At 42.2% G+C, this 25532-nt stretch overlaps 1 protein-coding gene across 1 annotated transcript; it reads right to left on the reverse strand.

Annotated features, from left to right (window-relative positions):
- Window positions 1-25187, reverse strand: Tspan3 (tetraspanin 3). Its single transcript, NM_019793.3, has 7 exons — window positions 24917-25187; window positions 11504-11695; window positions 11203-11277; window positions 10631-10732; window positions 9892-10044; window positions 9606-9689; window positions 1-852 (listed from the first exon to the last, which is right to left on the reverse strand). The coding sequence occupies exons 1-7, from the start codon at window positions 24977-24979 to the stop codon at window positions 760-762; spliced, it is 762 nt and encodes a 253-aa protein (NP_062767.3). The 5' UTR covers window positions 24980-25187; the 3' UTR covers window positions 1-759.
- Window positions 25188-25532: the final 345 nt, after the last annotated feature.

Raw genomic sequence — 25532 nt, forward strand, 5'->3', positions numbered from 1 at the left:
TAGGGCTGATACAGAGTTTATTGAATTAAATTTTTCTATTTACAATTGAGATCACATCTACATACTATTTTGCTAGTCTCCATGGGTACATTATCTCTAACGAGTGTAAGACTTATGATGAATGGGTTCAATCACACAGAGAAACGCACACACTCACACCAACTGCTTTAAAACAGTAGTGCATACATTATAGTCTTCCTATAAAGCCAGCTTTGATTAAAAACCACTAATTTCAAAGATCAGTCTCTGATTTTGAAGATGAACAAAGACACATACTGTTTGATTCTAAAATCTATGTTAGCCATTTTGTACAATTGCTATATTATTGTACTACAGTATATATTCTTTAAAAGGACACTGGTGTGCGGCACCAGACAGCTGGCGTCCTCCCTCTTTACCCTCAAACCTTTGGCCAAGAGTTCTCGTTATGAAGACGAAAAGGGCCCAGTGATACCACAACACAGTCCATTACTCCTCAGAGGTGACAGAAGCAGGCCACACCCTCCTATAGCTCTACCACATTACAGAACTTGTAAATGGTTCTGAAATTAAGGGCATGGAGAATCATCTAGAACAAGGGTAAGAAAGCCAGAGGGGCAGGTAGGAAGGTGGGTACATGAAATGCCAACCTGCTAGTCAACACCAGTGTACGTGTGCTTTGACTAGATGAACTCAGGAGCCAACTGCTGCAGGCCTGCTCAATTCACCTTCTGAATCAGAACAAGGATACTACAAATTAGCTCAGGCACGTGCTGTCCGCTACGCGTAGGTTCCGCCAGTGATGAGGAGCTCATAGGCAGGATCTCTACTCCGTCTGCACAACACGATGCATGCGCACAGCATGCCCAGCAGCTGCAGGAAGAAAACAGTGTGAATCAAGGCTGACGGCCCCTGGCAAGTGTGTATTTCTTTCTTGGCAATGACATTAGTTCAAGCTTTAATAACCTCAAATTATCAAAACGCAGTAACAATGAAAAAGGAAGCTTCTTATGAACACATACTATTTACCAGAAGTAGCTCCTGCTTTATACCCAGGAACTCTGAAGCGGGTGTGAGGCGAGGCAGGCGCGAGGTGAGGCAGGCGCGAGGCAAGGCAGGCGTGCTTACGGAGAATCCCCACTAACAGTGTGCAGTAGCACTCCCCAAACCAGCTTCTATGGTGAAGGAAATGGCTTGTGTCTGCACTCACGTCTACTAAGCATTTTAAGTCAGTGCCACTGAATTTGATTTTAAACTTTTACTTCAGTTAAATGTGGCTGTGGCTTCCATGCTGGACAGGAACAAGTCTAGAGAAACCTGTTTGACTGTGTCTTTTTAGGCATCTGGACTTGGGGGAGAAAGGTTTCATTAACAACCCACAAAAAACTCATAATAGAGGAAAGACAACCTTAGTGTCTTTTGAAGGTTTCTGTTTATTATTTACTACCTTTGACTCTGTGGCATTATTGACTTATTTCTTGCCAAGGTCCACTGCTCCTTCATAATTGTCTATTTTAGTCCTTCTGGAGTAGCAGATTGGGATAGAGACATGTTAAAGAAAGTGATGCCAGCCAGGCAGTGGTGGCGCACGCTTTAATCCCAGCACTTGGGAGGCAGAGGTAGGTAGATTTCTGGGTTCGAGGCCAGCCTGGCCTACAGAATGAGTTCCAGGACAGCCAGGGCTGCACAGAGAAACCCTGTCTCAAAAAAACAAAAGGGGGGAAAAAAAGAAAGAAAGAAAGAAAAGAAAAAAGAATTGATTCCAGAATTCTTGACCCAATCTCTCATAAAATTCAGAGAGTGACAAACATTACTTTGCCCTTTGTCATACCAAGTCCTCATGGACAGTGAAGAATCTCAGTTATTGAATTTAAAAGGCAGGGACGGGACTTACACCTACAACTCTGGCTCCTTTTCCCAGAGGGCACATAAGCACCAGGAGCACTAGGTAAAACCCTGTCCTCTGCCTACCAACTCCTATTAAAGCACACTCAACAGCCCTAAAGTTCACCCTGTGCTCTGGACTCCATAGTCACACAACTACTGCAGAAGCTACTGAAGCTTTCCTGGGGGCCATGACAGTTCTAGGAACCCCAGGGGCAACATTGGCACCCCAAACCTTAGAGGTCAACAGACCACAAAACCCCACTGGAGACACTCTACTGGACCTGAAGACTGACACTGGTTGCTAGAACCCCAGTCCACTCAGGCTACAAGATCAGACAAGAAACAGAAACCAAGGGAGAACCACCCAAAAAACACCCATCTAACAAAGATAAACTCAGAAATCAGCACCTAAACTGTAATAACCCCAAACCCTGATAACCAGAGGCCAGGGAAAGAACAGAATCAACAACAGCCAGGGCAATATGGCACTACTACAACCCTGATACAATCCTACTACAGGAAGCCCTGATATTCCAATAGAGCTGAAGTACAAGGAAATGACCTTAAATCTAGTCTTATAAAGATGATAAATAAAGGGCTTTAAAGAGGAAATGAATATAATCTTTAAGGAAATTCAGGAAAACACAACCAAACAGGTGAAGGAAATAAATAAAACTGTTCAAACCTGAAAATGGAAATAGATGTAATAAAGAAAATACAAACCAAAAGAATCCTTGAGATGGAAAAATCTAGGTAAGCGATCAGGAACTACAGACTCAAGTATCACCAACACAATGAGAGATGGAACACATCTCAGGTGTACAAGATAGTGATACAAAATGACACAAACTACGCAGGAAATCTGGGACACTATGAAAAGACCAAACCTAAGAATAAAAGGAATAGAAGAAGATTCCCAACTCAAAGGGCCAGAAGATATTTTCAACAAAAATCATGGAAGAAAATTTCCCTAACCTAAAGAAAGAGATGCTAATATAGGAATCTTACAGAACACCAAACAGATTGAACCAGAAAAGAAGCCCCACCACGTAATAATCAAAACATTAAATGTACAGAACAAAGAAAGAATACTAAAAGCCGCAAGGGAAAGAAAGCAGGTAGGTTAACATATAAAGACAGATCTACTAGAATTACACCCAACTTTCCAATGAAGACTCTAAAAACTAGAAGGACCTGGACAGATGCCTTGCAGACTCTAAGAGGCCACAGATGCCAACATCGACTATACTATACCAACCAAAACTTTCAATCACCGAGATGGAGGAGAAACTAGAAGGAAAACTCCAACCCAAAGAGGTTAACTACATCCAAGAAATAACAGGAAATAATTTCACACCAGCAAAACCAAAATAAGGGAAGCTTACACTTACGTAAACACACACACACACACACACACACACACACACACCATCAAAATGCCAGGAATTAACAATAATTGGTCATCAATATCTCTTGACATCAATGGACTCATTCTCCAATAAAAAGACACAGGTTAAAAGAGTGGATAGGAAGTCAAGGTCCATCATTCTGCTGCATACAGGAAATATACCTCAACATCAAAGACAGACATTACGTAAGAGTAAAGGGTTGGAAAAACATTTTCCAAGCAACAGACCAAAAAAAAAAACAAAAAAAAAAAAACAAAAAAAAAAAAAAACAAAAAAAAAAAAACAAGCTGATGTAGCCATTCTAACATCTAACATAATAGATTTTCAACAAAAATTAATTTTAAAAAAGATGAGGAAGGACACTCAAAGGAAAAATCTACCAAGAGGAGCTCTCAGTTGTGAATATCCATGTTTGTAACCTCAGCTGAGGGCCACAGGTCACTTCACCTTAGCTGGATAACTTCTGCTGAGGGCCACAGCCTGAAAATGAAACACATTTTGTCTAGCTGCTCTTTTATTTCACTTAAGCTAACTTGTACTGACTTTAAAGCAATTTAAAAGGCATAACAACAAAACTTTACTGTTTGGAAATGAATCCATTTAACAACACTAAGTTAACCCAGAAATGTCTTATTCTTGCCATGATGTATTTGAGAACCACTTAGGATACTGCTGAAAATGTGCAATAGACTTGGAAATACTACAGGAATATTGTAGCTTTACTATTACTTCTTAAAATGAAAAATGTCCCCTCAAGTCATGGGAAGCAATCTACCTAGACCAAGTAAAACACCAAATATAAACTCTATAAAAAAAAAAGAAAAGAAAAGAAAAACACATAAATAAATGCTTACAAGATGGCCTACTCAGCCATCAATGGGAAGAGAGGCCCCTCAGTCTTGCAAACTTTATATGCCCCAGTACAGGGGAACGCCAGGGCCAAGAAGTGGGAGTGGGTGGGTAGGGGAGTGTTGGGGTGGGGGGAGGGTATGGGGGACTTTTGGGATAGCATTTGAAATGTAAATGAAGAAAATACCTAATAAAAATAAAATAAAAAATAAATGCTTACTACATAAAATTACTAAATAAAATGTTCTATGATATTCTATATATATGGAGTGTGAGAAAGTAGGTATTCTTGCACAAAATTAAGACAAAAATTTTGTAGCTAGATGTGGTGGTGCACGCCTTTAATCCTCCTTTAATCCTAGTACTCTGGAGGCAGAAGCAGGTGGATCTCTAAAAGTTCAAGGCCAGCCTGTTCTACAGAGCAAGTTCCAGGACAGCCAGGGCTACACCAAGAAACTCTGTCATGAGAAATCTTTTGTACTGAAAGCACCCTTTACTGAGAAACATTGCTAAGTACCTATCAAAACCCACTCTCCACTCTCTCTCTCATACACACACACACACACACACACACACACACACACACACACACACACATAAAGATATACTTCATTTATATGAGTACACTGCAGCTGTCTTCAGACACATGAGAAGAGGGCATCGGATCCCATTACAGATGGTTGTGAGCTACCATATGGTTGGGAACTGAACTCAGGACCTCTGGAAGAGCAGTCAGTGCTCTTACCCGCTGAGCCATCTCTCCAGCCCCGACTCATGTATTTTAACTCTTCAGTTTTATAGCACACACTTTGCTATAAATAGACTATGATGTGCAGAACAGAGAATGAGCACTGCAGTTTTATAACAAGACTTATAGAAGTGCCTATTAACATCCCTTAAAGTATGCCCTACAACAAGATAGGACATAGTCATGAACAAGGTACAGATTCATGCAAAAGACAGCAATCTGATTTTGAGAAACAAGGTACAAGTTGATTCTCTTTATTCTCACTTTGAACTGTGGTGGGAGGAGAGTTATCAAACGGAAAACAGGAGGAAACGCTGAGGTACTGGAGCCACTTGTCTCGTTGGTTTCATAGGACGGGCTGGAGAGATGGCGCAGTGGTTAAGAGTACTTATTGCTCCTGAGGGGATTAGAGTTTGACTCCCAGCACCCATACAGTGGCTCACAACCATCTGTCACCCGAGTGTGAGGGGATCAAACAAGCACAGACAGGAATGCACGCAAATCATTCACACACATAAAGTAAATAAATCTTTTTTGTTTTGCCTGCATGTGTGCCTGGTGCTCAGGAGGTTAGAAGAGGGTGTGGGGTCTCCTGGGACTGGATTCTGGGTGGTTGTGAGCCGTAAGATGGGTACTGGGAGCTGACCTGGGGTCCACTGCAAGAGCAGCAAGTGCTCTTAACCAGTCCTTGATATCTTGACTGTGGTGATGGATATAGACACCTACTCAGGTCATACAATTTTACAGAACTGACTAAATATATAAATGAGAAATCCAGATGAAATTGGTAGAGTTATCAATGCTGATATCCCGGTCATGTTAAGGTATAGCTCTGCATGCTGTTATCACTGAAGGTGGTGTAACAATAAAAGGATTTCACTAAATTATTTCAAAGTGTTATCTACAATTACCACAAAACAAAAAGCAATGACCAAAGCTACAACCTGTAAGCTTCTATATGCCCCCAAAATATTGAATACTTGTCCAGTACCAACTACTACTCAAACTCATGGACAGTGAGAGAAGTGAGTTGCCTCTATAACAAAAGGGCTAGGGAGATGATGCAGCAGTAAAAGTATTTGCCATGAAGGGAAAGACCAAAGCTCAGACTGCCACTTCCCGTATAAACCTCAGGAGGGCCACGTGTGAGCCCGGTAACCCTGGAGGCCAGAAGAGGGCATGAGAGCCCCTGAAACTGAAGTCACAGACAGTGGGTGCTGGCATGTGTCACACCGGGGTCACTGAGGAGTAGCCAGTGCTCTTAACCACTGAACCGTTCCCCTAGCCTCACCTCTGCCAAAGTCTGCTCCTGATCGCTCAGGACATGCTTCAGGGTACGCTCACCGGAAGACTCCAAAGAAAAGACTGGCAGCCAGTCTTCCCCATGTCGCCTGCTCAGCACAATCCCTCAAGACCTTAACAAAAAAACCTTGACTTGAACTATTATTAGAACTTTAGATACGAAATTCCTAGTTAATCATTTGTCTATTTGCAAAGAATAATACCATGCTGATTTATAAGCTGACAAGGGAAGTAAGAAAAAAAATCCTAAATTTCTCTTGCTTATATTGAAATTCCTTTTTAATTAGCTAGGGTTTTTCTTTTTCATGGTTCTCTTTCTTTTTGATCCTACACAAGTCTGGATCATTTAACTATGCCAGAGCAATGGTTAGTAAATGTTTTCTTAAAGAAACATAGTAAATATTTTAGGCTTTCTGAGCCAAGAAACCTGGTCTCTATAGGAATCTATTCACCTGTGCCATTTTTTCTCTCTATTCTTACCCAGCTACAGCGCCAATCTGTCAGCGTTCAAAATAAGAATTTATACGTCTCATCTGAAAACTCCAATCCTAATGGAATCTAGAGTCCCAGCTTTGGTTTCCCACTGCCTGTGTGATGGTCCTATTACCCTGCTTGTCCTAACATTTGTAGAAAACAAAGGAGAATGGATTGGTGAATCTCTATTCTTTTCCATGTCATGTTACAAGTATAAAAGCTACTGACACAGTTTTCCACACTCAGAACACACCACATCTTGAACATCAGAGCCTTGAAACATTTATAGGCACCTGTTATCAGTTTCCACACCCATCTGTGTATCTCCTGGGCAACAATCACTACACAACCGAAAAGCTTTCTGCTTTGTTCTAATTGTACAGCTTTGTCATCAAAGTTACTAAAAATGAACAGGCCAGAATTCCACTTGGGAAGACTGCTCTATTTTATTGTTTTTGGCTAAATGAATGTGCCCGCATACACAATCAAAATGTGGAATATATCCCTGCTAGATTACTGCTATTCTGAGCCACAGAGTAAATCTGTAGGATGGCAGAGACCATAGCAAATACAGAGCTAGGCTTTTTAGTGAACCATTTCATTGCTGTTTGAATACCAGCAAAGCAAACAATTGTTCTTTGCCATTTAGAGATACTTTCCAGTATATATAGTAGCTTCTGCTCAAATATGCAAAGAGCAGGAAGGCTAAACAACTCACTTTTTAAATATTTATTTATTTATTTATTTATTTTGTTTTTCGAGACAGGGTTTCTCTGTATAGCCCTGGCTGTCCTGGAACTCACTCTGTAGACCAGGCTGGCCTCGAACTCAGAAATCTGCCTGCCTCTGCCTCCCAAGTGCTGGGATTTTAGGCATGGGCCACCACTGCCTGGCAACAACTCACATTTAAACTAGCAATTATGCTGGCTTTAAAGTAACAATTAAAAGGTGTCTTAAAATACATTTGAGGATAGACTCCTATTTCAAGAACTAAAAGCCTTGAAAAATACTCAGAAGCTGGGCTGGTGGTACACACCTGTAATCCCAGCACTTGAGAAGCAGAGGCAGGAGGATCTTTGAGAGTCTGACACCAGCATGATCTACAGAGTGAGTTCCAGGACAGCTAGGGTTACACAGAGAAACCCTGTCTTAAAAAACAAAAAGCAAACAAAACAAAACACACACACAATCAAAAAACCCCCAGACTAGATTTGACAGAAAAGTTTTAGAAATAGCTGGCTATTCTCAATTAGACTCCAAATGTTAGCCCCAACTTAACTTGTAAGATATACTACATATACCCAAGAACCTAGGAATGTGGACAGTTATGCTGCATGCAAGGTGTCTGTCCTTCTAGCTTAATGGTTTTCCTATGAGGCTAAGAAATGAGGGTGCATGGTTGATGGAAGGCAATTCAGTAAGCAATAAAGCAAGCACCAGATACTTTTACCAACTTTAATACAGAGACTGTTTTCACTGGCAGTAGGGAGAGCAGATGCCAACAATGGACAGCACACCCTGGTGCCTGCCAAGTGATGTCCAGGGCTTCATTTTTGCATGATAGTATGTCTAAAACAACTAAGTCAACGAATATAGAGAAGGCTTGAGCCTCAAATCTTACTGGAAGATCTTTTCTATAAAACAATAAAACTGTGAGAGAGAGAGAGAGAGAGAGAGAAGAGAGGAGAAGAGAGAAGAGAAGAGAAGAGAGAAGAGAGAAGAGAAGAGAGAAGAGAGAAGAGAGAAGAGAGAAGAGAGAAGAGAGAAGAGAAGGAATATCAGGCACAGCATGTGCACCTGTTATGCCAGATAGGCTGAGACTTCTTAAGCCCAGAAGTTTGGAGCCAGCCTAGATAATATATCAAGTGGCTAACTCAAAATAAATAAGTAAAATAATTTAAACATTACAAGTAAGAGGGACTGAAGAGATGGCTCGATGGTTAAGAGCACTGGGTACCCTTCGAGTGAACCCACATGGCTGCTCATAACCACCTATACCTCCAGTCCCAGGGGATCCAATGCCCTCTGCTGGTTCCCACCAAGCATGCACATGGCGCCCAGACATCCACACAGGCAAAACACCCATATATGTAAAGTAAGGTAAAATAGAAGTAATTTTTTAAAAAAATTATAAGTAATGATTTGAAATATATAGTTCAGTGGGAGTGCACTTGTCTGGCAAACATTGGATTCTAGGTTTGATTTACAGTACAGCAAAAATACCTTTAGAGTAAAAACAAAACTCAAGAACAGAAAAGCATGAAGCAGAAAGTGAAACCGTGCACAAACACCAGAGTGAAAGCGTCCCCCGTCCAAACTGAGATACACCAGTACTTTAAAAAGGTGTGCGGAGGTCTGACAAAATAACATAGAGGAATAGCCACACTGTGATGGTTCCTATATGCTTGGCACTTCTAGGAGGTATGGCCTTGTTTAGAGTCTGTGTGTCACTGTGGGGGTGGGCTTTAAGACCCTCATACTAGCTGCAGAAAACAGTGTTCTCCTAGCTGCCTTAGGAACAGATGTAGAACTCTCAGCTCCTCCAGCCCCACATCTGCCTGGATGCTACCATGCTCCTGCCTGGATGAAAATGGACTGAACCTCTGAACCTGTAAGCGAGTCCCAATTAAATGTTGTCCTTGTAAGAGTTGCCTTGGTCATGGTGTCTGTTCACAGCAGTAAAACCCTAAGACACCTACAATGTAATTGCCTTTTTTACCTCTGAGTTGATTAATAAGGACACCATTCAAAAAAGAAAAAAGAAAAAGAAAAAAAAAACAGTCCCTCACACAATCCCTCCCCACAAAGATCACCAGTTTCTTTAAAGCATTCTGGGTTTTTTAGAAACTGGTGGCTGGTACATGAAAATTCACTCTGCTTCTTTGTAGCTAAGCTACTACAGTTGACTCAAGAGACAAACCACCCCTGACAACAGCTCCTTGGCCAGCCATGCTCACCTGAATAGCTGCAAAGGCCAACGCTGCCCAGATAACATGCATCAAGATTTCTTGTAGCTTCTTCACAACAAGAGCCTCACAGCCCTGGAACACATAGGCTCATTAGACTTGTTTTTAAAGAGAAAGCAGCAGACACACAGATTACTACTAATCACTGACAACAATGGAAATGAGCACTAATGATCAAGGCAATTTACAGACACACAATTAAAACAAAAGACAACATATTAAAAAGACTGAAAAAGTCCAGGCAGTGACTAGAAAGTGACAATCAGGTCACACTCACCTCGGCGTAGAGGTCAGAGGGGTTGGCCAGGCTGCCGTTACAGCTTTTGGCAGTCTCTCTGCAGCAGCTAAGAGGGACACTCTGGTTTTTTGTTTCTTTGAACCAATCTGTATTTTCCCAGTCTGAATAGTTATGAATTCCACAACAGTGCAACTGGATAAGAGAGAGATTCCTTAGGTAAGCTGCAGGTGTCTACTGAGCTCCGTGCAGTACAGAGCTTTAACAAGCTACTCCAGGTCGGTGATACACAGCAGAGCTTTCTACATCGAAGAACACAAATCTGCACAGTCTAACATGTAACCACTAGCCACACTGGGGATGAACCAACACTTAAACCTGGTTAGTGTGACTGAAGAACTGAATTCAATTCAATTTAAATATCATTATAAGTTCTAGGATCTATACTTGAAAAGTACATCTCCTAAAAAGAGGTAGTTTCCTAGCCGCCGAGCTGCTCAGCCCCTGTACACTCATACCTCACATACTTAATATTCAGCTGAATTAAGTATCATTTCCAATGGCAAAATGCTCAACAAATTTTGTTTGAAATGTGTGGGACTTACTTTAAGAAAATAAAGGGGAAAAAATTGAAGACTGTGAAAAAGCAGTAAAAGTGGAGGCAGGGTTGCGGACGCGCTTTGACAGCTGTGGAGCTCATCCTGGCTATGCAGGTTCACACAGCCCACATCACAGGAGGAGACGAGCTAGTGTCGGGGTGAACACCATCAGGGAAGCTCACCTGTCTCTGCACATAGTCAATAGCACGGCTGGCAGCGTCGGAGTTGGTCCCGTTGTAGGTCTTATACACTTTCTGAATGCTGCGATCAACCTCGTTCTCCACCTGAATCACAAGAAAGGAGTCCGTCCCTCAAAAGCCCTGCTCCCTGACACCAGTTGAGGCGGGTCCCAACGTGTTACCAGTGCATTCTGTACATTTACAGTGAGAAGACGACTTCCTGTTCCACTTAGATTCAAACTAGCAGCAAACAGTTCACATCTATTACATCACATTGGCTAATAGCCTTCAAAAGGACTATGCAAAGGAAGCCAGCATAACAAGCCACTCAAAAGGGACAAGCATCTACGCACTGGGCAATGTCCCACATGCATCTATCAAATGTCTACAGGAAAAAGAAAAATCTGTCCCCAGCTAATTGAGAAAAGTTGTATAAGTCATTGCCAGTTAATCGTAGGTATATTAGAGCAGCAGTAAGACAATGGCAATGCTGACTTTGATCAAGTGAACCTGCTCTACCTGCAAAGCTTAAGCCAGCTTTCAAGGCTCTGGGTGAGGCGCAGTGGACAACATACCTTTGCTCTGTACACGTATCCCAAAACCACAACAACCACTTCTGTGACGAAAACCAAGAGCAGGATGAAGACAAACTGTAAATAAACATCAGAAATTAAGTAAAATTTTTAAAAAGTTCTAAATATTCCCTTCATAAAAAACTATGGGGCAACCTCTAGAGGTTTAAGGCATGTGTTAATACTCTGGTATAGTTAGAAGAGCCAAGACATCTACATCTACAGAACTTGCTCTCCATTCAAGATAGAGGTCCAGATAAACAGCCCTCCATAGTCTGACATTGGAGAGTGAGTGTTAACTTACCGTGGCAAGTCCACAGCGGCTCTCCCGGATTGTAGCACAGCAGCCGATCAGGCCAATGATGAAAAGCAAGGCTCCTACAGCTATGATCACCACGGCAGGGAAGAGCGTGTACACATCCTCGAAGAAGTGGTCATAGTCGTCATAGGTGATGAAGACATAGGCTCCCACGTAGCAGAGGATGCCAGCTGCCCCCTGTAAGAGCAGGTGAAACACTGGTTTGAGTCCCAACCCCGAAGTTCCTACTCTTGCTCAGGTTAGCATTTTTTTTTCTGAGACTGTGTCTTGTGTATCCTAGCCAGCCTTGGATTTCTGTTCTTCCTGCCTCTACTTTCAAGAGTAGAATTGCAGTGGGCACTGCCAACCACCTCAGCTGAGGTGATGTGCTGGGCTCTATCCCAGAGCTTTGCTCATATTATACACACATTCTAGCAGCTGAACTTGTCTTCAACCCAGGAGGTTATTAACTCCCATCACTCTTAAGTCAGTAAAGCTAGAACATTCCTGATTCATTATTAAAAACTCTTTGGACACTTGGGAGTCACGGGTGCAGAAAGCATTATTGCAGCTCCAGGCCCCTTCCTTCTCCAGGGGGCCTACACACATTCTTTATCACTTTTGGTTTCGTTAGCATGAGGCCCCAGCTCTGTGCTCAGATACTTGCATACAGAGAGACAGACACAGTTCCAGGCTACGCTAAACTGTTTGCTCTAAGGAGCAGAACACACAGCACTTTGACACAAGCACCATTACTTCATCTCTGAACACTTAAATGTATAAATCTTCAAGTTAGTGCACAGCTCCCACAGTACCATTAATGACTGTTCAATCCTCTCCACCTGAAAACTCAGTCTGAGGCAGAGAGGTCCAGCGCCTGCTGAGACACCACAGACCCAGCACAGCACAGCGTCACAATCACATCTGGAGAAGGCAGCTCTGGTAACCTGATGCATACACAAACACAAACACACACACACACACACACACACACACACCCCTTACTTGGTTTGTTTTTTGAGACAGGGTTTCTCTGTGTAGCACTGGCTGTCCTGGAATTTGATCTATAGACCAGGCTGGCCTCGAACTGAGATCCCTCTGCCTCTGCCTCCCAGGTGCTGGGGTTAAAAGTGTATGCCATCAGAGCCCACCTCACACACAACTTTTTTTAAATTCAAAGAAACTTCAGGCAGTGCTCTAAGTATTGCCTACCCACCACCCTTATTTGTACACTCAAACTATGCTTCATGATTGAATACACTAATTAACAACAATAAAAATAAGAATAAAGAAGGTTTGTTTGTTTGTTTGTTTGACATCATCTCTCCTCTATTTCGTTTTCTTCTCTTCCCTGGCTCCTGATATGTCTCCTCTCATCATGGGGTCTTCAGCTCCAGGGTGCTGCTGTCACACCTCACTTCTGCCTGGAAGTCCCAGCTAACCAGCACTCAATATACTCTATGTTGCCTTACGGAAGCCCTTGTATTAACCTGCTCAACCCTTAACCTTAATCCCTGACTCTCCTCTTTGCCCCTAAATATGTTCTATATCATAGTTACTGTTGTTAAAAAATATGAACAGGGCAAAACCTAACACATAAAATGAGGATTATGAAAATGTTAATGGTCTAACTGTCTTGTCTGCTTTGCATTCTGAAGACTTCACCCTCATATACTTCAAACGTAAAACTGACATACACGTCCCCTCCCTCTCACTTCTTCACACCTCGGCTGCTGCCTCACTAATTCTGAGGCAGCTTAAGGATCACCGCTTCCTCACAGAAGCTTTTTTTTCTTTTTCTTTTTAAATAAGTTCTCTGCATCTTATCTGGTTGTTGGTCAAGATATTTTTTTTAAAGATTTATTTATTTTATGTATCTGAGTGCTCTATCTGCATGTACACCTACATGCCAGAAGAGGACATCAGATCTCAGTATAGATGGTTGTGAGCCTCCATGTGGATGCTGGGAATTGAACTCAGAACCTCTGGAAGAACAGTGTGCTCTTAACCACTGAGCCATCTGCTGCCCCGTTATGGAGGGTTTAACTATTCACCCTTCATCCATTCACATATTGAGCAAACACAAATGGTATTTTCCACAATGGCTGCAATTTAACATTTTTTTTTTTAAATAACCACAGGGGTGGAGGTGGGGTGTTCTGAGACAAGATTTCTCTATGTAGCCTCGACTGTCCTGGCCTCAAACTCATACTTCATTTCTTATATACCTCCTGGGCACAAATTGTGCCTGCTTCTCTTTCAGCTCTACACCACCATAAGTATCCAAACACTGCCTGATGCAAGCAGGTATCAAAATTTACAGAGTAAATCTCACCATAACCTCCACCTCTACGTAAAGGGCAGCTGGCTGTGGCTGGCTTGTACATATTTTCTCACCAGTCCAGCCAATGCTCACAGTTGTCAGTCCACTATTCAAATACAATTTGGAAACTAATTCAGTTTACTGGATTCTGATGGCCACCATCTCTATAACAGACTATAAGTTGTAATTACTAGTTTACCTTTAAAACAAATGCTATGCTAAGAGCTACAAGGTGTGAGGGATTCACCCACAGGTTTGCTTTGGGGGTATGTCACTATGAGATGAGCAAAAAGATGAGCCCTAACAGTCTGGAAGTATGTGGAGTCTGTAACAATGAAGATGAGCCCTAACAGTCTGGAAGTATGTGGAGTTTTTAATAATGAATGCTCTTTTTTTTTTTTTTTCTTTTGGTTTTTGGAGACAGGGTTTCTCTGTAGCCCTGGCTGTCCTGGAACTCACTTTGTAGACCAGGCTGGCCTCTGCCTTCCGAGTGCTGGGATTAAAGGCATGCGCAACCACGCCCAGCATGAATGCTCGTTTTAAAACATTTTCTTAACTACATTTATGTCACAAACATACATACATAATGCATTTTACTAAAGAAAATAATTCAGTCTTCAAATTGAATTAAATCTTAAACATGAATTAATCAAATTGTGCCTATTGCTTTCATTAAGAACCGATCCTTTAAAGTTATTTCTTAAAAGGCTTGTAGGGAAGGGTGCAGGTGCGGTAGCAATGCTTTTAAGTCCAGAATCTAGGAGGCCAAGGCAGGTAGATTTCTACGCGCTCAAGGCCTGCCTAGTCCACATAGTACTTCAAGGTACATGAGGGCTTCAATGAGACCCTGCCTCAAAAAGAAAGGGTAGGGGCCTGAGTGAAAAATGTGGCAAATATCTCAAAAATAAAACAAAAAAATGTTTAAAAGACCTTAGTTCAGTTTCTAGCACCCACATCTCCAAGGGATCCAACAAATACATCCACCCTACAAACACACACATACACACACTTTCTATCTTAAATTAAAAGACTTATGGTTCTACCTTGACTTACGTCTTGGCTTTAGATTGTATGCCATCTGAAAACCGTCCTCTCAAATCTACTCTCTCAAAGTAAACAGCCTGGCTTGGCTGTGAGACTGTAAGTAGTGTTTCAACCCCATCAGAAATCTGAGAACGGCCAGCATTAACTGAAAATATATAGGAAGCCTACCACAGCTTCCAGAACTGAGACAAATTGTAGAGACAGCTGCCTACCTATACAGCCCCAGTAAGTCAGGAAGTTGGAGCATCCATTGTCTTCAGCCTTCTGGCCTAAGATCCTTTGACAGGCCTTAGAGAAACAGGAAGTTAAGGACTAGCCTATTCTGTCTTGGCAGAACTAAACTGTCCTAACCTGTAATTGTGTCCTTTTCCTGGACAGTATTATGTCTGTAGATGAAATGAGGCAATTCTTGACTAGTGGCTGTCTTGCCGCAACTGGAGCAAGTCTGTTGATGCTCTATTAAATAAAAAATGAATACTGTTCAAAATGAATTCACTAGAGAAATGTGTACTGCATTTCCAGAGGATGACAAGTTTGGTTCCCAGTATCCACACTGGGTAGCTCAAAACTGTCCATAACTCCTATTCCTGTTCTGGGCAATCCAGTACCCTCTTCTGGTCTCCACAGGCAACTGCATACACACACACACACACACACACACACACACACACACACGTATACATAATTAAAGTAAATCCCTTAAAATTAATTCAATTTTTTTAAAGTTTCTATTTAAACATAACGTACTAACAGATTGTGTCACAGGGACCAGATAGTAAATGAAGTTTTAGCCTAGATAAATCTGAATAAAAAAATGTAACAGGAAGATAATGATATTCCAAAGTTAATATAAAGTACAGGGTATACTGAAGAACCACCTGCATTTTGGAAATAAGATGAGTGTTTATCCTGAAGAGGTTTCTGTAAAACTCACACTTAGTGTGCCTGGGAATGGGCCAAGTGACATGTCTCTTAGGCTCCTCTCTGACCAGAGTGACACATCATCTAAAATTAAGTGGGAGATTCAAGCAGAACAAATCCAAACTAGATGTAAGAAAGCCAAGGAAAGCCAAGGTATGGGATCCCACTCGGTAATACTGTTTACTGTCTGCAAGATGGCAGATTACTCAGTCCGTGCTGCTGCAAACCATTCAACAGGCAGTTCTCACAGGAGAGAATGCAATAGTGCCTATTCTTCAACATCAGTAGGAAGTAATGTAGCCGTTAGTCACACCAGGCCTGGGCTGCACTCACTGCTGACAGGACCGCATAAACAGGAATGCTGGTCTCTTCTAAATGACTTCTGAAAATAGAGTAATTGTTCATTTCAAACAGTGGCTGAATAACCTAAATAATTTTAAGTATCTGCCTTAATGACAATCAAAAGAGCTAAACAAACAAGGTAAATAATTTGCATCATTGCAGGGTAATGAGACTGGATCAGGACTTTGCCAACAAAGCAGCTACGGAGGAGGAGGGGAGGGAGGAGGGGAGGGAGGAGGGTGCAGCAGCAGGCAGGGCAGAGTGGAACTTAGAAGCTGCTGAGTAGCCACAGTCACAGCTGAGAGAATCTGGGCCTATGAGGAGGATCTGTGCCAGGGCAGCGTACTAAAAATAACCATCCTTTTTACAAAGACGTAAGGAGAAATTTAGGGGAAAGGCTGAGGTTTTGAAAACAAAAATTATTCTTTCAATTTGCTCACATTTTAAATTAAGTCATGGAAGCTTAAAGCTTTAGTTTAGAGAGGCCAGTGTTTTCCTGTGTACTGAACTGTTCCTCTATAAACTGAGCTGTTTAGGTTCAAATGACATTATTTGTCTTTTTAGTCTTTCTTTACATCTACACAAATGTGAATGTGCTCAAGTAAGAAGTTTCATTCTTACCTAACACTGCTGTCAGGATGTTTACAAACTTAGGTTGGTGGTTTCTGCTTGTTTGGGGGAAGGTTAACTCCTCTATGGGGGATGGATGGAGGAGAGAGGGGGAGGGCGGTGAAATCCTAAAACCCACCAACTAGCTCCTTTTTCACCAAGCACTCTGAAACCTCCCTCTGGAAATGTGCCATAGAACATGCGAATCAAACAGAGGCAAAAACGAAGTCACTGTGGGTATGCTCATAGGAATCATGTCTATAACTGGCAAAAATGGAGACCAACTCAACTTCACCTCAAAGCCCAGAGCCTCATCCTGTGTCCCTGCGTAAACAGCTCCTTCAGAGTGTCTTTTACCTCAAAGAATCAACAAGAACAGGAACTTGGGAGGAAGAAATGGTCAAGAGAAAAACTGGCTAGAAAATGCTATGTACTCTAAACACTATAGAAAGTAAAAGTTCAAAGCAGGGGAGAGTCAGAAGTATTCAACACACACACACACACACACACACACACACACACACACACACAGTTTAACATTTACTTCTGAGTCTGTGTAGCCATATTAGATTTGGATATACCTCACTACCTTCCTGCAAGGAATTTATTGCCAATTCGTTTCCTGAAGAAACTTTCCCAAAAACTTTACCCTCCTGCCATTAAGACTACCTAAGAAATAGTAAACCTTTGTGTTTCAATCAGCCTAATTACTCTGATAAAATGGTTCGTGTCACTAAGCACAATTTATCCAGCAGATAACTAAGTCTCAGCAGACATATTTCACTCACTCTCTTACCATCTTTCCAAGAGCAACCAGGAAAAGATTACCCCAGAGACCCGCAACCCTCTCTGAGAAATCAAGGCCGCCTCTGCGTAAGACCTTGTGAAGCTACTGAGATAATGACATTTTCTACTTGACAAGTTGGTCAGTAATGGAGTAAAGCAGAATTCAACTTATACCAGAGGAAGTACAGTGATAAAAATGTATCAGTCTGTAGCACACCAACCTTAGCATTTATACCTAGTAACACTTCTAGAACTCTAAGTACAGAAGATGGAAACAAAGACTTGTACATTTGTCAAACTAGCACCACAAAAAGGTAACAGCAAAAGCAAAAACCCAAACCCTAAGAGGTGAGCTTGCACTGTAGCCTGGAAACACTGTGAGCCTGTAACTTAGTATATTTATAATGGGGGAAAACTACCCATCTTAGTGCAAAACCATTTTCAAGAAAAGCTATACTGTCTGAGTGATGCAATTATAAGTGTTTAGTTGTTCCTAATATATTCAAGTTTTCATATATACACACATTCATACACACTTGCAAAATACATTTAAAATTATGTCTGAAATTAAGACTATATTGTGTGGGGGTTTTTTTCCAGATTAATTCCTAGATCTGTCTGCCCTTAAACACATAAAATAGGTCTCTTTTCAATCCCACATTTTAGGTGCCTGTCATTTGCTTCCACTTATTGCTATTTTTAAGTCTGGCTTTGATTCATCCTTTAGATAGTTTCTGATGAACACTTCTTTATCATATTACTAAAAAGAAAACTTTAGAGCCGGGCGTGGTGGCCTTTAATCCCAGCATTCAGGAGGCAGAGGCAGGCGGATTTCTGAGTTCGAGGCCAGCCTGGTCTACAGAGTGAGTTCCAGGACAGCCAGGGCTACACAGAGAAACCGTCTCGAAAAACCAAAAAAAAAAAAGAGAGAAAGAAAGAAAACTTTGTCAAAACCTCCTTGGAGTGTCAACAAGCTACTTCAGCAATCTGTATCACTGACACCATTGCCATTATTCCTAAATATATTAATACCTTTCAGCTGTTAAGTTGATATTACAAAGGTCATATCCTCATTTCTACTGAATTTTTACTTTTCATTTGGTCTTTTATATTTATTGTTGATTCAATTAATCCAGTATATGCCTACCATCAGTTGACAGCCCCAAATTTCAGACCCCAATGAAACTGGAGTCAGACTAATTGCCACAGGCTAACTAGTGCAACAGTGCGGAAACTGGCTATTTTCAGACTCACAGGCTCCAAGGTCCAGCAAATCATGGAATTTAAATTGTGTTTTGAGACTCTTGGTTGCTGTATCTCACTCTAACTGTATAAAAAGTCAGTTATTACTTTGGGAGTCTGGAGTGCTTAAGCTTTATCATGGTAGAGTCTAGCTATGTGCTCACATCGGGAGCAGCAACAATGTAAAATACATAATGTCAGCTACAGTCTTCTTCAAGTAAAAGTGAATACATAAGCCCGAAAGTGTTCTCATCTCCTGACTGATAAACTACCTAAAAGGAGATGACGGAGCGGGGGCAGGAAGAAAAGATCTTTTTTTCAAGCCAAATACTAACTTATAATGAGAAATTGACAATTTATAGTTCTGAATCTATTAATTATGTTTGCTAACCATTAAGATCACATTTCTAAAGAAAGACCAGCCCATGGATATAAATGGGTGCCCAGAGATATGAAATTCTGTTAAGACTCTCTCCTCTCTCCTCATTAGCTGAGCAGCAGAGACACTGTCTTTGTTTCTGAGACAGGCGGAGCAGCCATTCCACAACTGCTTTCTGGCTACACAATTCTTACACTGTACCCATTTTGTACCAAGAAAACGTTATGGAACTTTCTGGGGAAACAAAACAAAACAAAACAAAAACTCTACCTAGAATCAGATTTTGTGGCATTAAAATACTTCAAAGAACAATAATTAGTCTAAAAAATAAAAGGTTTTTTTTTTATTTTTTTTATTTTTTTTTTTTTTTAGTTTATTCATACAGGGTTTCTCTGTGTAGCCCTGGCTACCAGGCTGGCCTTGAACTCAGAGATCCACCTGTCTTTGCCTCCCAAGTGCTGGGATGAAAGGCATGTACCACCACCACACAGTTCTAAAAATATAAATATTCTAAGAGACTTCTCAAACTGTAATCCGAGCTCTCCTGAGGGCTCTAAGTTCTATCTAAATCAGTGGTTCTCAACCTTTGGACCACAACCACTTTGGGGGTCACAAGTCAGATAGCCTGCATAACAGATGTGCATGTTACAATTTGTAACAGCAGCAAAATTACAGTTATGAAGTAGCAACAAACTTAATTTTATGGTTCAGAGTTACCACACCACAGGGAACTGTACTAAAGGGTTGCAGCATTAGGGAGGTTGAGACCCACTGCCCTAAATGATTGTTCAACCATGACCCAAAAATAATGCAGTGGGGTCAGAAATCCTTTCATGTCAAAAAAAAAAAAAAAAAAAAAAAAAAACAAGAGGCTGAATATGGTCGTGCACGCCTTTAATCCCAGCACTCGGGAGGCAGAGGCAGGCAGATTTTTAAGCTCAAGGCCAGCCTGGTCTACAGAGTGAGTTCCAAGACAGCCAGGGCTCCACAGAGAATCCCTGTCTCGAAAAAACAGAGTTAAACATATTTCCAGTATGCTCCATGATTTGCTTCCTGACAAAATTAAACTTCTTTCCCTAACAAACTGTAAAATCTATTTTAATAAACAACCTGTTGGCCGCAATGTGTTATAATAACAATCTTTTCAGAACAGTCACACAGTCAGCGTGAGCACAGGAAACGGAAAAGCACATCAGGATCTTAGCATATCCCACTCGCGTTCCCTAAGCAGACAGGGCACAGCAGCAGACACAAAGGGTCTATAGTCAACGTGGTTTGTCACAAGACTGGAAAATATTTTTCTCTTGTAAACTTTTTATTTTAAAATTGTCTATTTTTATTTTATACGCAGGTATTCTGTCTGCATGCATGTCTATGCACCACATGCATGCCTGGTGCCCACAGAGGTTAGAAAAGGTCATTAGAGATAGAGATGGTTTCAAGGCACCATGAGGACGTGGGTCCCTTACAAGAGCAACAACTTCTCTTAAATGCAAAGCCATTTCTCCAGCCCCTTTCCCTATTTGTTCTTAACCATGAGCACTGACGTATAACCTATATGCCCTTACTTAGTAATATGAACATGCCAAGTATACCCTGGCTTATGGCCTAGCTACTCCTTCAGTACTGAGTATCCTTACCTCTCCTCAATCACCCCACACTGGATTCTTCTGTTCCACCCTGAACTGTACTTCCTCAAAGAAGCCTCTGCCAACCTCAAGCGGCCACCAAGTCACATCCACACCCTGGCTTTCCTCACTGGTACTTTTACTGCCTGTCTTGTTCCACTTGAAAGTTCTGTAAAAACTTTTTTGTAAGAACAGGTGTGCAAATGTTCATATTTGCTTAACAAAGCAATTCTCCTTAGTTATACATTCACACAGAGAAATGAATTATTTTAAAAACAGGAGACATTTTATATAGCTTCCAGCCTCTCTATGCAGAGGTTATTTCCTATGAATAAATGATGCTAGCACAGGTACTGGACACTCTGGCTGGACTTCTCCCTAAACCTCAAGCTGTTGTGGTGTTACAATTCCTTCTCATTATAGATGAAACACAACAAACAGAACAGACACTCGAGATTAGCAAGAACAAGCATGGGCAAAGTTTTCTCTTATAGCCCCTGTAAAGCCTAACAAATATGTGCAAAGTAAATCTTGAGTCCTACCTGACCTCTGTACAAAGGTGTCTATTATACTGGTATTATAACAGCCTTCAGATGTAGTCTTTCACCTCAAACCCATGTCCCTTTAATAAATGCTCATGAATCAAGCAACAAAACTCTTATATTTAAAGCTACACTGCTCTATATAAACAAGATTCAGAACTGGAGGGATGGCTCAGAGATTAAGAGCACTCGCTGGTCTCCCAAGACCGGAGTTCAATTCCCAGAACCAATAATACAGCTCGCAATTGTGCTGAACTCCCATTCCAGGGGACCTGACACCCTCTTTCTGGCCTTCATGGATATCAGATATAGAAATGGTACAGACACACACACAGGAAAACACCCATACACATAACATTCTAAATGTTTAAAACATTTTTGTTGTTGTTGTTGTTGTTGTTGTTGAGACAGGGTTTCTCTGTGTAGCCCTGGCTGTCCTGGAACTCAATCTGTAGACCAGGCTGGCCTCAAACTCAGAAATCTGCCTGCCTCTGCCTCCCAAGTACTAGGATTAAAGGCGTGCACCACCATGCCCTGCTTTAAAACGTTTTTAAAGTGCTAAGTTGCCATTAAAAAAATAAAAAACCTTGTCCAAAACTATCATTCAAGCTATAAGCACTAATATCCTAGGAATTTGCTGAAGAAGAGAATTTTAGAAACAGCCACCAAGACTGACTACTCCTTGGGCTCACATGGTAGGAGAAACAACTCCCTGTAAGCCACCCTCTCACCCACACATATGCATGTTGTGGACATATGTGTGTACATATGTGTGTATGCATGCTGTGGAATGTACATATGTGATGCTGAATGCATGCTCACACACAGAAGAAAAAAAGCAACGGTCTCTCTTTTAAGAGATACACTGTACAAACTACACTAAATCTACATTAACAGGTTTGGCAATCACATTACTGAAAGCCTGTGTACTGGTAAGACTGTATTTCCATATCACAGGTCACTTGATACCAGTATATCAAGATATAAGGCTCTGCCAAAGCAATTAAACTTTAGCACTTAACCAAGGGTCAGCCAGTCCCAACAGTGAGATTCAGTCTAAGCAAGCTACCCAGGGGATCTACACTGGACCAACCTGATGAGCTGTCTGTACAGAGGATCCCTGCCCTTCCAGTTACACATTTCTCCGTGTACAAGGAGGGAGGGGCTACTTCTAAGAACACACGCAATACAATGAAGGATGTATTCCAACTTCTCAAGATGAACCTGTTAACAATTCAATGCACTTCCTCCTGGACTTAAACTCTTTAGCAAAGTGAGCTAACTAGTTTAAGTGTGGGTACAATTTCTAAACATTATTGTGAACGTAGTACATTTTAGAGAAAAGAGCCTCTACTGTGGCCTAACAACTGTCATCCCCAAGTCTCATGCCCTTTCCAAGTCTCGTGAAGGCACAAGTTCCTCTAACACCACAGGCTCTAGCAATGGGACAACCTGGGTTTGAACACTGGCCCTGACACTAAAATACTGCTGTCTCTGTTTATACTGTATTGTATTTTCCCCCATTTTCTGCTTAACTTCCTTCTCAACACTCACAAAAGTTTTACTATTACTAACTCAAATAAAAGGTATACTATATGAACAATACAATGTTGGCCTCAGCAAGAACTAAGAAGTTCACAACATAACTTTCACTAGAGTGAATATATTTATACATTTTCCAAAGATTCAGAAGCAATCTTTCAGAATTAAGAATTAACTGATATATATACATTATATATATATACACACACACATATATACATATACACACACACACATATATACATTATATAATAATCTTTTGATTATTTAAAGAAAACCACTCCTGTATTTCCAGGATTTTCTCAGATTAACACAGATAGGCTTTCAGTGTGAATGGCCTAGAGTTCACCTAAAAAACATTCTTCAAAACCAAATAGTTAATGCCATAACTCCACAAGGAACTATTATGGATACAAATTATCTACCTCAAGCCAGACATGGTGGCACACACAAGTAGAGGCAGAGGCGGAGGCAGATGGATCTCTGAGTTGAACACCAGTCTGGTCTACAGAGTGAGTTCTAGGGCAGCTAGCACCACATAGAAAGACCCTGTCCCTAAATAAATAAATAAATAAATAAAGTATCTGTCTCTTAAGGGTCTCATTAGCTACTAAATGTTTTTCACTTGGGATCTCTGAAATTGTACTTTTCCTTTTAAACAGGCATGTAATTTAAAGTATGAGGAACATCTGTTCTAAATGGGAAATGAAATTTCAGGAATCCCAATGTCACACAGGTGATTTCAAACAGCTCTGTCTGAGGCCAATCACAAGTCTCCTGCACAAATAATCACAAGTGCCTCGTTATCCAGATCATCCTTTTAAGCTACCAGCAATTGGGACATGAAAGGTTTCATTCTTTGTTAGAGGCCAGAGGAATGGGAAGTCTTTCCAGAATAGATGTGCATACTTTCCGAGACAGGAGCTGAGTGGGAAGTGGTGGGGGTGGGTGATGATATACTAAAGTATGCTCAGTGGGACTGTTCAAAGACTATCCTGAGTACTGTGGACAGGGAAAACTGCCCATGGCAAATGTTTATAACAAACCTGGGAAAAAGGAAACTTGATCCCAGCCTGAGAACCTGAGGGTCAGTTGGGTCCCAAATCACCAGTAGTGTGCCCATAATTAATAATTTATCAGAAAACACCCAACAGTAGTGTGTGGGTCATACTGCAGTACACTACCAGACTTTAAGTAAGAGTACCAAAGTAAAAAGGTTGAACTGTTCTAATATTAAGCTGTTCTTTTTTTTTTTTTTAAGAAACAAAAAAAGATGTGATAGACGACATTTTTGATAGTTTTTTTTCCTGGTGCAAAGTCCAGAAGGATTCAAGACGGAGGAGAGGGCCAAAGAACAACAGGTTAGTAAAAAGTCCCAGGTGAGATAATGACCTGACTCAAGACAGGTCGGTTATAAGCACTTTCTCTGGGGCCAGGTTTCCCGAGCCCCTCCAAAGAGCAACCTTTTATAGAAGTGAATTGGTTGCTTTAAAAATCTCCTGGCAGCTGATACATTTAAAAGGGTTTATAACCTCAGGCTACCCATCCCCACAACAGCGATTTTCTTGATCAAAGAAATGCTCTGCTGTTTCACGCTGAATCCTTTCCGTTTTCTGGGCTGCTTACCAGCCAACCAACTCTATACAAAGAGCTCTAAGCCGAAATTCCTGGCCCGGGACTCGACAGGCGTCCCCACGTAGCTGCTACATGACCTGGGGACAGCCGCTGGCTCTGCGAGGACTCAGACAAAGACAGCGGACCCGACTCACAGGGGAGTATCCCATTTCGGGCCTGGCGTCCCGACAGACTCAGCCCTGAGAACAGAGCGACCCGCAGGCTCACGCCGCGGCGACCCGCGTAACCCTGGCACCGTGCCAGCGGACCGGAGGCCCCCCGGGACCTCCGGTCGGCACCGTCCTGGCCTCTGCTGGGCCCTGGAAGGACCTCACCAAGAGCTCCGAGGCCGCAGGGCCCGGGCGACCCCTCGGCCGGCTCCCGCGCCCGCCTGGTCCCCACGCGCCGCACAGAGGCCTCCCCTGTCCGGTCTCCCCGCCAGCTCACCCAGAAGATGAGGTTGAGGAAGACCAGCACGGTCTTAGAGGAGGTGATGCCGCATTGGCCCATGGTGCCGGCGGCCGGCGGAGGCCCGGCTGGGCGAGCGGAGCGGCGCTCACCGAGCGAGAAGGCAATGGCGCCGGCGGCTCTGCTGAGAACTGCTGGGCCCGAGCCGCGTTCCCGCAGACCCCCGCGCCGCCCCAGCAAGCACCTCGCAGCTGCGTGCAGCCCGCCGCAGGCCCCCTAGGCCGTTCCCAGGCAACTAAGTCCCGCGTCTGCGGCCGCTTCTGCCAATCAGCGCCGCGGAGAACGAGGTGGCCTCGCCTCTTAAAGGAGCCGACGCCTCCGCGCCTTTTCTTCTGGCCTCTGACCGTCCTTGAGTGTAGAATCCTCTTCTGGGGAATTTCTAGTGGGACAAACACGTTCCCCGTCTTATTGAGTTACTTTTACAAGACCAAATGACTGGAAGACCACAGAATTCTGTTCTGTTAACTACTCTTCCCTAGAAAGACCCACCTCACATGAGGATTTTCGTGACTGCATGATACCTAAGCAGCACCCCATATAAGTTGGGAAGAAATACGGTGGACATCAACACACGATTATGAAGAATTTAGTATGC

The sequence above is a fragment of the Mus musculus genome, chromosome 9 (assembly GCF_000001635.26).
Source record: "Mus musculus strain C57BL/6J chromosome 9, GRCm38.p6 C57BL/6J".
Classification (NCBI taxonomy): domain Eukaryota; kingdom Metazoa; phylum Chordata; class Mammalia; order Rodentia; family Muridae; genus Mus; species Mus musculus.

Excerpts from the sequence above, each read along its gene's own strand:
- Tspan3 (NM_019793.3), bottom strand. The coding sequence starts at position 24,979 with ATGGGCCAATGCGGCATCACCTCCTCTAAGACCGTGCTGGTCTTCCTC. Across the intron at positions 10,045-10,630 it reads TTGACTATGTGCAGAGACAG|TTGCACTGTTGTGGAATTCA; the intron begins GTGAGCTTCCCT and ends TCTCTTATCCAG. Across the intron at positions 9,690-9,891 it reads CCTCTGACCTCTACGCCGAG|GGCTGTGAGGCTCTTGTTGT; the intron begins GTGAGTGTGACC and ends TATGTGTTCCAG.